This window comes from Daldinia vernicosa (assembly GCF_022497035.1).
Source record: "Daldinia vernicosa strain CBS 139.73 unplaced genomic scaffold F5Y00scaffold_17, whole genome shotgun sequence".
NCBI classification, from domain to species: Eukaryota; Fungi; Ascomycota; class Sordariomycetes; order Xylariales; family Hypoxylaceae; genus Daldinia; species Daldinia vernicosa.
This window is the reverse complement of record NW_025953933.1, coordinates 157853-170248: the sequence shown is the minus strand read 5'-3', so window position 1 is coordinate 170248 and position 12396 is coordinate 157853. Positions and strand designations below refer to the sequence as shown.

Sequence of the window (12396 nt, the reverse complement as noted above, 5' to 3'; positions counted from 1 at the left end):
AAACGTTATAATCCGTTAACGTTAAAAACGGTAAACGTTAAAAATATTTTAAACGTTAAAAAATATAAACGTTAAAACCTTTTATACATTTAATAAATATAAACGTTAATATTTTATATACGTTTAAAAAATATAAATTATAAATAAATTATTATATAAAATATAAAACATGTAAAAAATAAATATATTTTTATATTATATACCATTATTATAATATATTATTATATATTATCGTATATTATTATTATTATATATTCGCATTTAAAATAAAATCATTTTTATTATTATTACTTTTATAATTAAACCACGGATATATTATAACTTATAACTTATTTAAATAAATTATAAGACATTATAATATTATTTATTTTATAATTTTAATTAATATATTTTTTTTTTTTTTTAATTTATAAAGTACGTATTAATTTTAACGTTTTAACGTTAAAAAATTTAAACGTTAAAAGTTATAAACGTTAAAAATATTTTAAACGTTTAAACGGTTTAAACGTTTAAATTTAATTAAATATATATATTTATTAACGCGTAATAATTTAAACATTTAACTACATATAACTATTAAATAACTATTAATTATATTTAACTATTGGTAAACTGTTTACTGGACCTTGCAAGTCCCCCTATGGTACAATTCAAATTGTTTCGACCAGACTTTAAAGTGGGGTGTTAGTGCCTGATGGAAATTTGAATTGAGCCAGAGCGAAATTCCAGGTTGCGGTTGCCCCGCCTCCTGCTTTTGCGAAAGTAGAAAAAAAAAATCTGTGACTCCCAAATCAACTTTCAACTTCCCCTCCTCTCATCTTCTACTCGACAAGCACCAGATCTCAAAATCATCATGGCGCCATTCGGAAAACTCTTCACTAAGGAGGTATGTAACAATAAACTAATAACTAAAATTCCCTTTTCTTAATTTTCTGCGCAAATGCTGACATGTATCCGTCGCGCAGCTCAACCCCCGCTCTACCGGGATCCTCGCGGTTGCGAAGGCCAACGGGTTGGACCTGGAGGTCGTCGAGGCCGACACAGTCAACCCGTCTCCTGAGTTCCTCAAGGCGAACCCCCTCGCCAAGATCCCTACCTTCGTTGGTAGCGATGGCTACACCTTGACTGAGTCTATCGCCATTGCCATCTACGGTACGTACTTTATATTTCTAGATTGAATTCGTACTTCCAACACCTCTACCAATGGCATCAAATGATGACCTAGACATTATTCTAACAGTTATCCCTATCTGAAAATTTCTGTTGATCATGGTTCTACTTTCTGATTATATCGCCTTTTATTCATTGCTTATTCACGCTTAAAATGATGTGGGAAATTACTAATTTCTCATTGTTCAGTCACCTCTCAGAACGAGAAGACCACCCTTCTTGGCAAGACTAAGCAAGAGTAAGTCATAGTCTTGTAATGGTACCTAAAGAATCACGTACTAACATCGTATAGCTACGCTTCTATTCTGAAGTGGACGTCATACTTCAACACCGAGGTTCTTCCCAAGCTCGCTGCTTGGTACCGCCCTCTTTTGGGCTTGGACCCCTACAACAAGAAGGGTGTTGAAGACGCCGCCAAGAACTCGGAGAAGGTTATCTCCGTTGTCGAGGAGCACCTTCTTCACAACACCTACCTTGTTGGCGAGCGTATTACCCTTGCTGATCTGTTCGCTGCTGGCATCATTTCGCGCGGCTTCCAGTACTTCTTTGACAAGCAGTGGCGCTCTGAGCACCCCAACGTCGCTCGATGGTACGAGACTGTCTACAACCAGCCCATCTACGCCGAAGTGTCCAAGCCTCTTGAGCTTCTTGACGCTCCCAAGTTAACCAACGTCCCTCCCAAGAAGACCGAGCAGGCCAAGCCTAAGGCTGCTCCCAAGGCCGCCCCTAAGCCCGCAGAGGAAGAGGAGGCCGCGCCTGCTCCCAAGCCTAAGCACCCTCTTGAGGCGCTTCCGCGATCAGAGTTCGCTCTTGACGATTTCAAGCGCTTCTACTCGAACAACGATGAGGACGTTTCCCTCAAGTATTTCTGGGAAAATGTCCCTTTCACGGACTACTCCATCTGGAAGGTCAAGTACAAGTACAACGATGAGTTGACTTTGACTTTCATGTCCAGCAACCTGATTACTGGATTCAACACCCGCCTTGAGGCCTCTCGCAAGTACCTCTTCGGCTGTGCCTCCGTGTTCGGCGAGACCAACGACTCGGTTATCGAGGGCGCCTTTGTCATCCGAGGTGATGACTACCTCCCTGTCTTTGACGTCGCTCCCGACTACGAGAGCTACGAGTTCACTAAGCTGGACCCTAACAACCCTGAGGACAGGGCCTATGTCGAATCCATGTGGACATGGGACAAGCCTGTCGTCTACAACGACAAGGAGTACAAGCACGCTTCCGGCAAGGTCTTCAAATAAGCTAATATCGCATTGTTATGAGGATGTATGGTTATGAGCTAACGAGTTATGCAAAGGGGGCCGGCTTAGGGATAGGGACAATAAATACCAGACCCAAAGAGGTTAACTTATAAGTAGCAACAGGTTTCTGTGTAGTACCTGAAATATGCTAGTCGTCAAACCATTCTACGTCTTTTGAAGTATCGTGCATGTCCCAAGTTCTATAAAGAAGCGGGGAAACTGAATGTCTATTTTTAGTCACTTAAAGGAATTCAGCTAACTAAGATATGCACATTCATTGAAAGCGCCCTCATGATTCGTCTGGTAAGTCGCCTATGACTAGTATATAATTCCAGGCCAGTTCATCTTGCTCGAACTATTTATCCGTAAACTACAACATCAGAATCGAAATTCTTTGAAACCTTACGATCTACACTTTATTAGTTCATATCATTACGACTAAATATCCCATCATTATGAAGGGCGCTCCAGGAACTCATCACACCCGAAACCGGGACGAAGTTGGTCTCATGCTTACTAGTCCCGACAGTCAACCTACATTATGTTCTGTCATGTAAAACGACGGCCTTTTACAAGGACAGCATATATGTATATAAAATAGAGTCAGAATTTAGCAGAATAAAGGGGGGTAATATTAAGGATTGAGAAATACGAGTAATGATGGAGGGGGGCTAGTTAAGACTGGCTTATATGGAAATGACTCTTGATGGGATGGTTAGGGTATTAGGTGATGGGCAATGAATTTCCGGTTTTTTGTATTATGTCGTATATAATTATTTCGTCGGCATATTATTGATTATACGAGGGATACTAAACACATATCAATCCAATTTAGGGTAGGTACCATAGACGAGGGCAAAAGTCTTGACGTGGTATTTGTAGAATAGTATACCTAACTATGAAATATCCCCCGTCTTAGTTCTATTGTTTTATATATAGATAACTACCTATCACATCACACGAGAAAGCTGATATAATGACAAAGGGGAAGACGCCAGAATACATAGATAGATAGCCCGTAAGTTTCGAACCAAATAAACAAGGTTACCTAACTTTCAACGGAAGAACTTTTGAACTTTTTGCCCCTTTCACTTTATGTCAGGCCAGAATCTACCTACCTACCTAGCCCGGTCGATTATACATTAGGTACCTAGGGTTTAGAAACTTCAGGTTCTTCTTGTTACCTCGCTTGAGGTCCGTATACCGGAAGCCGATAATATCAATATATGTCCCAATAGTTTATACCTCTTTCACGTACGACCATAGGATCTGGAAAATTCGGGATCCCGTCCGCTCTCCCCTAGACAAACCAGATACCGCCGGACTAGTAGTTGGGTCGGTGACGACCAGCGAATCCCTGGTGTTGTACGTTTCTTTCTTTTTTTTTTCGTTTCTTTTCTTTTCTTTTTTTTTTCCTGCTACCTTTTTTTCTTTTTTCTTTTTGCCTATTTATATAGGCAGTTTAATGTATTTATTCTTCGACATATTGGTCTTAGCTTTCCCATTCTCTTGGTCTTTTGGTTTGGTGTTGGTATCGATGTTGTGTTTCTAGAGTCTGTCTTATTAACCCCTATTTAACTACGTTACACTTGGCTGCTTTACTGAAGGCTACCCCGGCGCTACTTGGAGTATAGGTATTTAGGAAAATTGCTCTACTTTTAAGAGTATAAATCCCCTTATCGTAGCTTTACATCTTACAAGGCACAAAAGAACCACGAATCATTATCCTATGTTTTTCTATGGTCTCTAACCACTATGCTTGTACGGAGTATTTTAGTACCTCACCCTTGGCCTCTTTATCGTATTAAATAAGTTTTGATCAAAGATAACTTAGCTACTAGCTACCTTATTAACACAAATCGACTCCATGAATTCCTCTAGATTCTCCATGTAGGAATTGATCAAGATCGCCGCAGGGCTCTACTTATATAATGGTTTTCATTCATATCGAGTGACAACACTAAATACATAATCTGCAAAGGTATGTTGTAGAACTATACTGAAAACATGGCTTTTAACTATACCACCTTTGCGACGGAAAGCCCAATACAGATTACTCGTAAGTAAATCCCTCATAAGCCTCAAAGTCGGGGCGCGCCAAGATACCTTCTACCCACACACCGCTCTTCGATTTCAACGCCAACGAGCTGCCGTCCACCTCGCCTATGAGGTCGCTGCAAACCTCGCGTTCGACATGAACTTCTACGGACTGAATATCTGTGATGTCCATATAGATCCTTGTCGTCGGGAGATATTCTTGCTCACGCCGCTTATAGTAGTAAATCGACGGACCCTCAAAGCAAAAATTCACGAAGAACAGTCGGATGGCACTACTGGGCGAACCTATATGTCTCACTGGCCATAAAAGGTCGACCGCCTCTCTAACAATATCGATGCCCCTCTCTTCCGCAAGTGTGGGTCGTGGGTATGGGTTGGTATCAGGGAAGTCTGGCCAGCTCGGTAAGAAGCCGAGAGAGACTTGGAGAAACAGATATTGTAAATTAATAAGCTTATCATTGATGGACTGGACAGTTTGCATCCACTGCGTAAGATCAGGGGAGTATAGACTGATCTCTAGTGATCGAAGACTGTGTAATAATGCATGGCTGGAGATGAAGCGGGTAAAAGATTCGTTTGCTTCTTTTCCAATTTCGGAGAGTGTGTAGCAATCGTGATTTATAGTGAGGTGATTAATGGAGAAGAATACACTCTGCGCGGCTGCATTAAATTCCTTACTTACTAGGAACAATGGTGTCGGAGGCCGCCAACAACGGCAATGCGGCGAGTAAGAGGCATGTCGTACACTGCAGAAGCAACCTGTAATGGAGGCATATTTGCCTTCCACTTTTCCCCCACACGTTCGAAACTGGCAGGCATAATGGGTACAGCTGCTACACTTCCGATGCGGGCATGATATTCGGCACTGGTCTTCGCTATAAATATTACATGCTCTGTGGGCATTAGGGTGGCATGTATGAAACGGAGGCTCGTGCGGTTCTTCGCAAGAATAGGGTTGAAGATGGTACTTCTCCAATGAGGTCCATTGAACGTGGTTTAAAGGTGTAACTAGATCGGTATACTCTAATATCTCTAGCTGAATCTCTAGTGGAAGCCGTAGAAAAGGAAAGCTCTCGGGTGGCTGCTTGAGTGGTCGCTGCCCTAGGGCGTGTAGGGCAGCCTTTCGGGCAATATTTTCAAGCCGGCTATTAGGCTTATTGCTAAGTCGGATCTCGCAGCTGGACAAGGTATGCAGGTAACGAAGGGGTTTAACAGCAAGATATGCTGTCTCTTCATCATCCACGTCGCAAATCAGGCCGAGCTTGAGGTTTTGAGTTTCAATTCGCGAACCGATGAATCGTGCCGTATTTTCCCATCTTTCAAGTAGAGAACGGTGATCGGGGATGGTGCTGACTATTGGTTTGATATCGCTGAGACATTTTGGACGCTCGCCGCAACAATCCCAGAAGTAGATGGCGTTTAGGGAGAATTTCAAAGACGACAGAGACGATATAAAAGAGGCAGGAAGTTGGCACAAGGACTGCGGATCTTTTGTGCAGAAGCAATTGGTCGAGAACAGTATACTAGAGACTTCTTTGTAGATAGCTCGACAGGTGATAAGTAAGTTGAGAGAAAATGTAAGATCGGGTATGTCTTTGCAGTGCTGTAGTTCCATATGCCGACGAATTTCCCTACGTTCTTCGCGGCCCACGTGGATATCAGTGTTGGTGACCAGGCCAGCTAAGCAATAAATGCGACGTCGAATGATGGCAGGGAGATCAAGAAATGATCGCGGTGTAGATTGTTCCATTTTGACGCGCGTAGAAAGATAAGTAAACTGTTGTGTTAGATGAGAGGCAAGTAAGACGAGATAAGATGAGTTATGAGTAGTTGGTGTAGTTGGTGAATTTGTTGGGTGTTGGTTACCAAAAACTTAAGGTACCTACACCTATGTCTGTTCCTTCCAACTATAACACGTGTGGTTAAAAAGTGGTACAACTGCCTTTTCTAACTCCATTAGTAATAAGCTGCCTGTAGTTTTCTTTCATTTGGTTACTTTCGTAGGTAAGACAAAGTTGCGCTAGGGAGTAGAGTTAGTTATAAGCTCATTTAGAGTTGGAGGAAGAAAAGGCCATCGTTCATGCAACCGCGCAAACAAACAATGACATGCAAGGGCAAGTTACTATAGCGGTTACGATCCCTCGCGATTTACTAACCGCCTATTGCCAAAGCAGTAATTCTGAAATATGCAACCAACATCATTTATATGTGCCTGATTTTAAGTATATTATTACGTCTAATCGCTTCTCCAATCCTTCGGTAGCCTCTAAGCATCTCGTTACCACGACTTATTGATTACAGTGTGTGCGTGTGTGTGTGTTTAACGCCGTGGCTGGCATCCCTAGGGGAATACAGCGCGTAAGGCTACTAATCTCATTAGGTATCTTACAAGTCTTACCTTAAGAGTCATACATGATCATTTAATCCCTTTCAATCATGATTACCAGACGGGGTTTTATTGGTTATAGTGGCATTGTTGGTAGATGATCTATAACCACCCTGGCTTTTAACCACGTAGTTTTTACTTCTGACTACCTCTAACCGCCAGGTCGGTGTTAAAATATATCCTAACATGGCATACCTTTTGTCACAATGATGGGGGCAAGGGAGTATTGGGCTATTCATCCAACACTAATCTATACATGTAGGGAGTTTGTATAAGATATATAACTCGATGGAAGAGCTGAATAGAATGAAAGAAGGCAGAATTCTGCATCATGATTGACCTCTATACCTATATCTACATTATATACTTGTTTAACAGATCTTATTATGTATATTCTCGCCGCTTTCATCAGCATCTGTTGGTTCGTTGGCCTGACCAGAGCTGTTTCTCGTTATATGCCCCCAGCTGATGGACAGCGTGCAATGGACTTGTTTATAAGTAGCTCTAGTGGCTCTGGCGACTTCGATAAAAAAGACATGGCACGCCTCGTACATAGAAAAAGGCTTTGACGAGATGAATATGGAAACATTGCACAGGATAGCCAGTGCACACTTCAATTGGCTATTAGCCCAGCAATCGCAATATAAAATTACTGATCGATATGGTGGTTGTATTTTATCCGCCTTATGGACACCAGATACCAATTCGGTCTATGTCTCGACTAGGGCACGAGGCCCTTATTGGGTGGCAATGGCAACTGATAAAAAAGCCGCTCCGGTTTGGCGTTCCCGGACCGAAAACTGGAAAAAGGGAGCCAAAACTGATTTTCATGTCGAAGACGCTACCTACCATTGGTCCGAAGTAGTTAGGAAGAGCGCTGGCCATCCTATCCGGCCTCTTCCCGACGGCGGTACAGCAGCAAAAACGAAATATCCCGAGGGGTCTATGATAGCAACCTGGGGCTTTCACGGCCAAGAGGCTCAAAGTAATCCGGCTATAAAGAAAACCGGCCGTCCAATCGATCTGTGCAGCGCCAGAGATGCGAGAGGGATGACCTGTCAGCAGATGGCAGACGATCTCGGCGTAAAATATGAGCCAGTCACCAATCAACCACCGGCAGAGCAATCTATAGACAGTAGTCCTCCCGACGGGGAGGAAATTTCCGACGAGCCATGCGGTAGTAACGCTGCCAGAAGAAATAATCGTGGCTTTCTCCGTAAATATAGGAAGAGAGACGCAGAAAGCGAATGTTCTATCAGCTACGGCATACCTACATCACTTGTTATATCCACTGTTACAGGTTTACTCTCGCCAGCAAGCTCTTACGATAAAGGTCCGTCTACACACTCTAGTCCCGTGACGGCACCCCCGCCGCCGCCACCAAAGCCGTCATGTGTTATGCAAGATATGGACCCGGGTCTAGGAATAACTGCTCCAGGGTGTATCTGCGAGGGCACAACAACGCTTCCACTACTTACCCTTCCGTCAGCATCTGTGTATACCCAGAGCTGTGACTATACTGCTCTACCAACCAAGACCTTGCCAAACCCCATCAGTATCTCGACTGGGACGTGGACTATTGGTTGCCAAGCATGTACTGGTGTTGGCGGGGCTGAGGTTCCCGCCGCTGCTACCTGTACTTCGGTTCCGTCTTGCACAGTTACTCCTTTAGCCCAGTCTTTCGGCGTCCTTTTATCCAACACGTCCGTCCCCGTCGGTGATGCGGATGACAAAAACGGAGGCAAGGACCTCAGGCAGAACCTTTATAGCCAGCTTCACCCTTTGTGTCCCGATAACTCGAATGTATGCGACTATACCAGGGGCGCTGAGATCAAGAACATGGGCACTGTGGTATCCGGCGGAGATGCTTATCTGACACTCCAGGCCAAGATCATAGGAAGCCAATAGTGAGTTAGCCCTAGCCATCGCTACTACCATCTTTCACTAATAACTTGCTCCATCAAATAGCAATAGTACAGACACCCGAGAACGCCTACTTGCTGCAGCCGTAGCCAGTTGGGAACGAGCCGCCTCCCAATCCTGCCAAGAAGTCGACTATGAATCCGACGCGGATCCTACAGGATCAGGCTGCGGAAGTGGGCCAATTCTCGACGGACGAAGTCCCTCTCCATCAGGAGACAACAATAAGTCTCTAGGCAAACGCATTATAGACGGCCCACCGCAAGAAATGGTCTGCCACTATAGAGGACGCCTCTGCGCAGGGCCGGAAGTCGTCAGTAAGTGGTCCCAAGCGATGGGAACTCACTAATTGTTACCCCCTGATATCCTATGGGGAGTATCCGAGTTTAGCACGCTGACCTTTATTAATAGCTGCTATAATGGGGACCTTGGAGGACCCATACATGAACTACATGCAAATCAAGTTCGAGCTCGTCTCCGACAACAAGGACTCGGCGTTTGCGGAGTTTGTATGCGACCTAGTTATCGACTCTATCACGGACTTGAGCATGGCTGTGATGCCGGAGCTGGCGCCGGCTGAGCTTTTCGAACAACTTGAGTTGGAGTCGTTATGTAAGTGAGAGATGATTGGTGGATAGAACGTTGAATTTGGGGTTGAAATACGTTTGAGATCTATTTCATATGTCGTTCAAAGATATTTCTTTTTATTTTGTATTATTTAGAGCGTAGTCATTATATTTATTCACGGCTATACGGCAAATTAAGGTTTCCGAGGAATAGTCGGATGGGGGTAGGTTCAGGGGCAGATCTACTGGGATGTTGGGTATAAGAGGCACGCAGCGCCCTCAGATGAGGATAGAAGGCTAGGCGTTAATACTTTAACTCGATCATATTGACATTCGCTATGTATGGCACTAATCAATAGTTTCATCTAACAAAGGTCTACTTGTTCAAATCAAGCATACCACAAGTATGAAAGGTAAAGGGTGTACCTAGCTGCCTCTTATAAGTGGACCCTGTTTCTGTAGAGGGCCCTCGGAAAATATTGAAGCTGTCGTAAACCGGTTTATAAGTGTCTAGATAGCTAGTTGTTGCCGTAGAAATAAAGTTCGGATCAAGACTCTGTTAATCCTGGCGTTTTGGATACATAGCATCATCCACCCTCACCATCCGGCTAACCGACCGCAACTCAGTTTCTTCTTCCTTGGGAGCATTGGCTTAAGCGCTGGGCTGCGATAACAAAGTCTTCAACTCTTCGGCGGCCTTCTGTATGGTCGGAGTGTGCTCTGCTTCCCAGGCCTTCACGGTCTCGTCTCCCAGCTTTCCGGTGCCTATGATGGAGAATAAATCTGGCTTGGCAAAAGCTAGCTGAGGCCGCGTTTCGACAACCTTGAGGCCCATGTTGGTAAGAACTCCCTTAGCTTGCTCACTGGCGTTGGCGCCACCTCCACCGCCGTAGCTGACGATGGCAACCGGCTTGCCCTTCCACTCGTGGAGTAAATAGTCGATAGCGTTCTTAGTGCCTCCCGCCATCGAGTAGTTGTACTCGGGGATGACGAGGACATAACCATCGTACTTGATGATCTCAGCACTCCAGGCCTTGGAGTGCTCATATTCGAAAGAGGCCTGCTCGGGTACCACTGCCAGTTGTGTCAGGTGGAGCTCCTAGTAGAATTTATAGACTATTGCAGTCTATTCTTCGAGACTGCGTGGCAATGTAATAGGGAGAATAAAGACAATGCTGTACGTAAGAGCCTACTTACTGATAGGAGCCACTTTTTCGTTATAGACGGGGAGGTTAAACTTGACGACGTCCACATCGGTAACGGATATGCTGTCCGCTGCCAGAGGCTTCTCGATAATATTCCGGACGAAACTGGCTACATTGGGTCCTGCCCGGGTACCCCGGGTACTCATCGTAATAACAGCGACTGATTTCGGAGCCATCTTGAACTTCTTTTCTTGACGTCGGGGCGAGAGATAAAGAGAGAGATGTCAAAGAAGGAGAGTAAGATCTAGTAGGAGGGTAGGCGTGGTGTTTTAAATCCCACTCTGAGGTATGCACGTCTCAAGGTTCTATCCGGCTTCGGGTCCCTCCATTATTGTTGAGCTATAGTCCCATACGTATATATGTAAGTACTAATAAATGCAGGATATTGCAACACTATAACCCGGTGTTAGAGCGCATGCAGTGCTCGCAGCTCGGATGTGTGACAAGTCCGCCCCGGCACCAGGGTGTTGGATTTGTAAGGCGAGATTTGTAAGGCGACTTGTATCTCAAAAAATGATATCGTAAGCTAAGTACGTGGAGAAATAAGCTATGAATTTTTGTCTGTTTCCTATTACGGAACATTCTAGAGACTTGTCGGGCTATCGGACCCTTCTTTTCAACTACTCTGCTACCTACATATTTCACTACTACACTGGAGTTCGCAATCCGTGTCCATCGGGCACTGCGTCCGTTCGGACGCGGATTGCGACAAATATTCAACGTCTTTGCATGGCACATGTTAGGAGGTACTTAAGTGATGTTGTACATTAGAGCAGCTCGTCGAGTTCTGATTGGATGGGGACTAGAATTTTGACTGAATTGAGTAATTGGCGGGGACCGAAAAATGAGTGGGTACTTACTGCGCACACGGAATGTGGGGAAGGGAATCAACGCCGATGGGTGGGCTAGGTACTACCTAACATACATACGCCCGAACAGTACGTCTTGCTTATCGCCGAAGACCATTTCAGGAATTTATCTTCGAGGAAATTGAGAACTTTTTATAATTGGAGACTTCCGTATTATAGGTGCTATACATATAATGCTGACAGCCTACCAGTCACAGAAATTGCAGCAGAGCCGCCGTATTAACAAATCAAATCTCCCGACATTACGCTATCAGCAGCCACAACCCTTCAACCCAGCCTACGTCTAAGACAGAATAACATGACATAAGGTATTTTCTATGCTCCATTACGTACCTATGCCGACGAGGCTCTCACTTACGCGTATTTATGTAAAAAGGCCCCCGCAGAAACAGGATGAAGTCCTGTAGATCAGAACATCCGTTGTGGGGTCCCCGGCCTGGCGGTAATTATGTCCCCGGCTTCACGATATAAATGAGAATTATTGGTCGACCCAGGATTTTGGAAACCCGTAATACTTCATCGACTGGACGCCACAATCCGGACACAAAGTCAAATACCGGCTCAATAACGAGCCGAATGATACGTTAGTTCGGTGTGCGAGTAAATCAAACAAGCAGGACGGAGGAAGTCTTTAAACCGTCCGGTTACCTCTCGCCCCCAACTAGGACGCGTAGTCTATTTATTATGATCAATTGTCCATATCCATGAACATGCCTAATATATTTAGAACTGATTGTCGAACCGTCATTTGTCTTATTTGCCTTAGTTGGGCGCCAATTCTGCTCTTGACGTATAGGTATCGCTATACTATATAATGAACAACAAATATAAAGGAGTTTGAATAATTGTATTTCCGAAAGACCATGCTGTGCCTCCGAAAGAACCAAACATCCTTTCGAAGGGATTTACCACGCTCAAACTCTGGAAATCCATGCACATTTGCTAAGTATTTGATAAGTAACTAAGAAT

General features: G+C 44.1%; 4 protein-coding genes across 4 annotated transcripts; 2 read left to right on the top strand and 2 right to left on the bottom strand.

Moving 5' to 3' along the window:
* Positions 1–678: 678 nt before the first annotated feature.
* F5Y00DRAFT_234153 (eEF1-gamma domain-containing protein) lies at positions 679–2955 on the top strand. Its single transcript, XM_048007397.1, has 4 exons — positions 679–886; positions 966–1152; positions 1360–1408; positions 1463–2955. Exons 1-4 carry the CDS (start codon positions 854–856, stop codon positions 2421–2423), a joined length of 1230 nt encoding a protein of 409 aa, XP_047865839.1. The 5' UTR covers positions 679–853; the 3' UTR covers positions 2424–2955.
* A 1521-nt stretch (positions 2956–4476) lies between these two features.
* Positions 4477–6231, bottom strand: F5Y00DRAFT_261015 (uncharacterized protein; the record flags this gene model as incomplete). Its single annotated transcript, XM_048011123.1, has 3 exons — positions 4477–5011; positions 5164–5346; positions 5405–6231. The coding sequence occupies 3 exons, from the start codon at positions 6229–6231 to the stop codon at positions 4477–4479; spliced, it is 1545 nt and encodes a 514-aa protein (XP_047865838.1).
* A 1209-nt stretch (positions 6232–7440) lies between these two features.
* F5Y00DRAFT_261014 (uncharacterized protein) lies at positions 7441–9407 on the top strand (the record flags this gene model as incomplete). Its single annotated transcript, XM_048011122.1, has 3 exons — positions 7441–8774; positions 8836–9104; positions 9199–9407. 3 exons carry the CDS (start codon positions 7441–7443, stop codon positions 9405–9407), a joined length of 1812 nt encoding a protein of 603 aa, XP_047865837.1.
* F5Y00DRAFT_234148 (NADPH-dependent FMN reductase family protein) lies at positions 9407–11041 on the bottom strand. The gene is made up of 2 exons (XM_048007396.1): positions 10551–11041; positions 9407–10427 (listed from the first exon to the last, which is right to left on the bottom strand). Exons 1-2 carry the CDS (start codon positions 10732–10734, stop codon positions 10006–10008), a joined length of 606 nt encoding a protein of 201 aa, XP_047865836.1. The 5' UTR covers positions 10735–11041; the 3' UTR covers positions 9407–10005.
* Positions 11042–12396: the final 1355 nt, after the last annotated feature.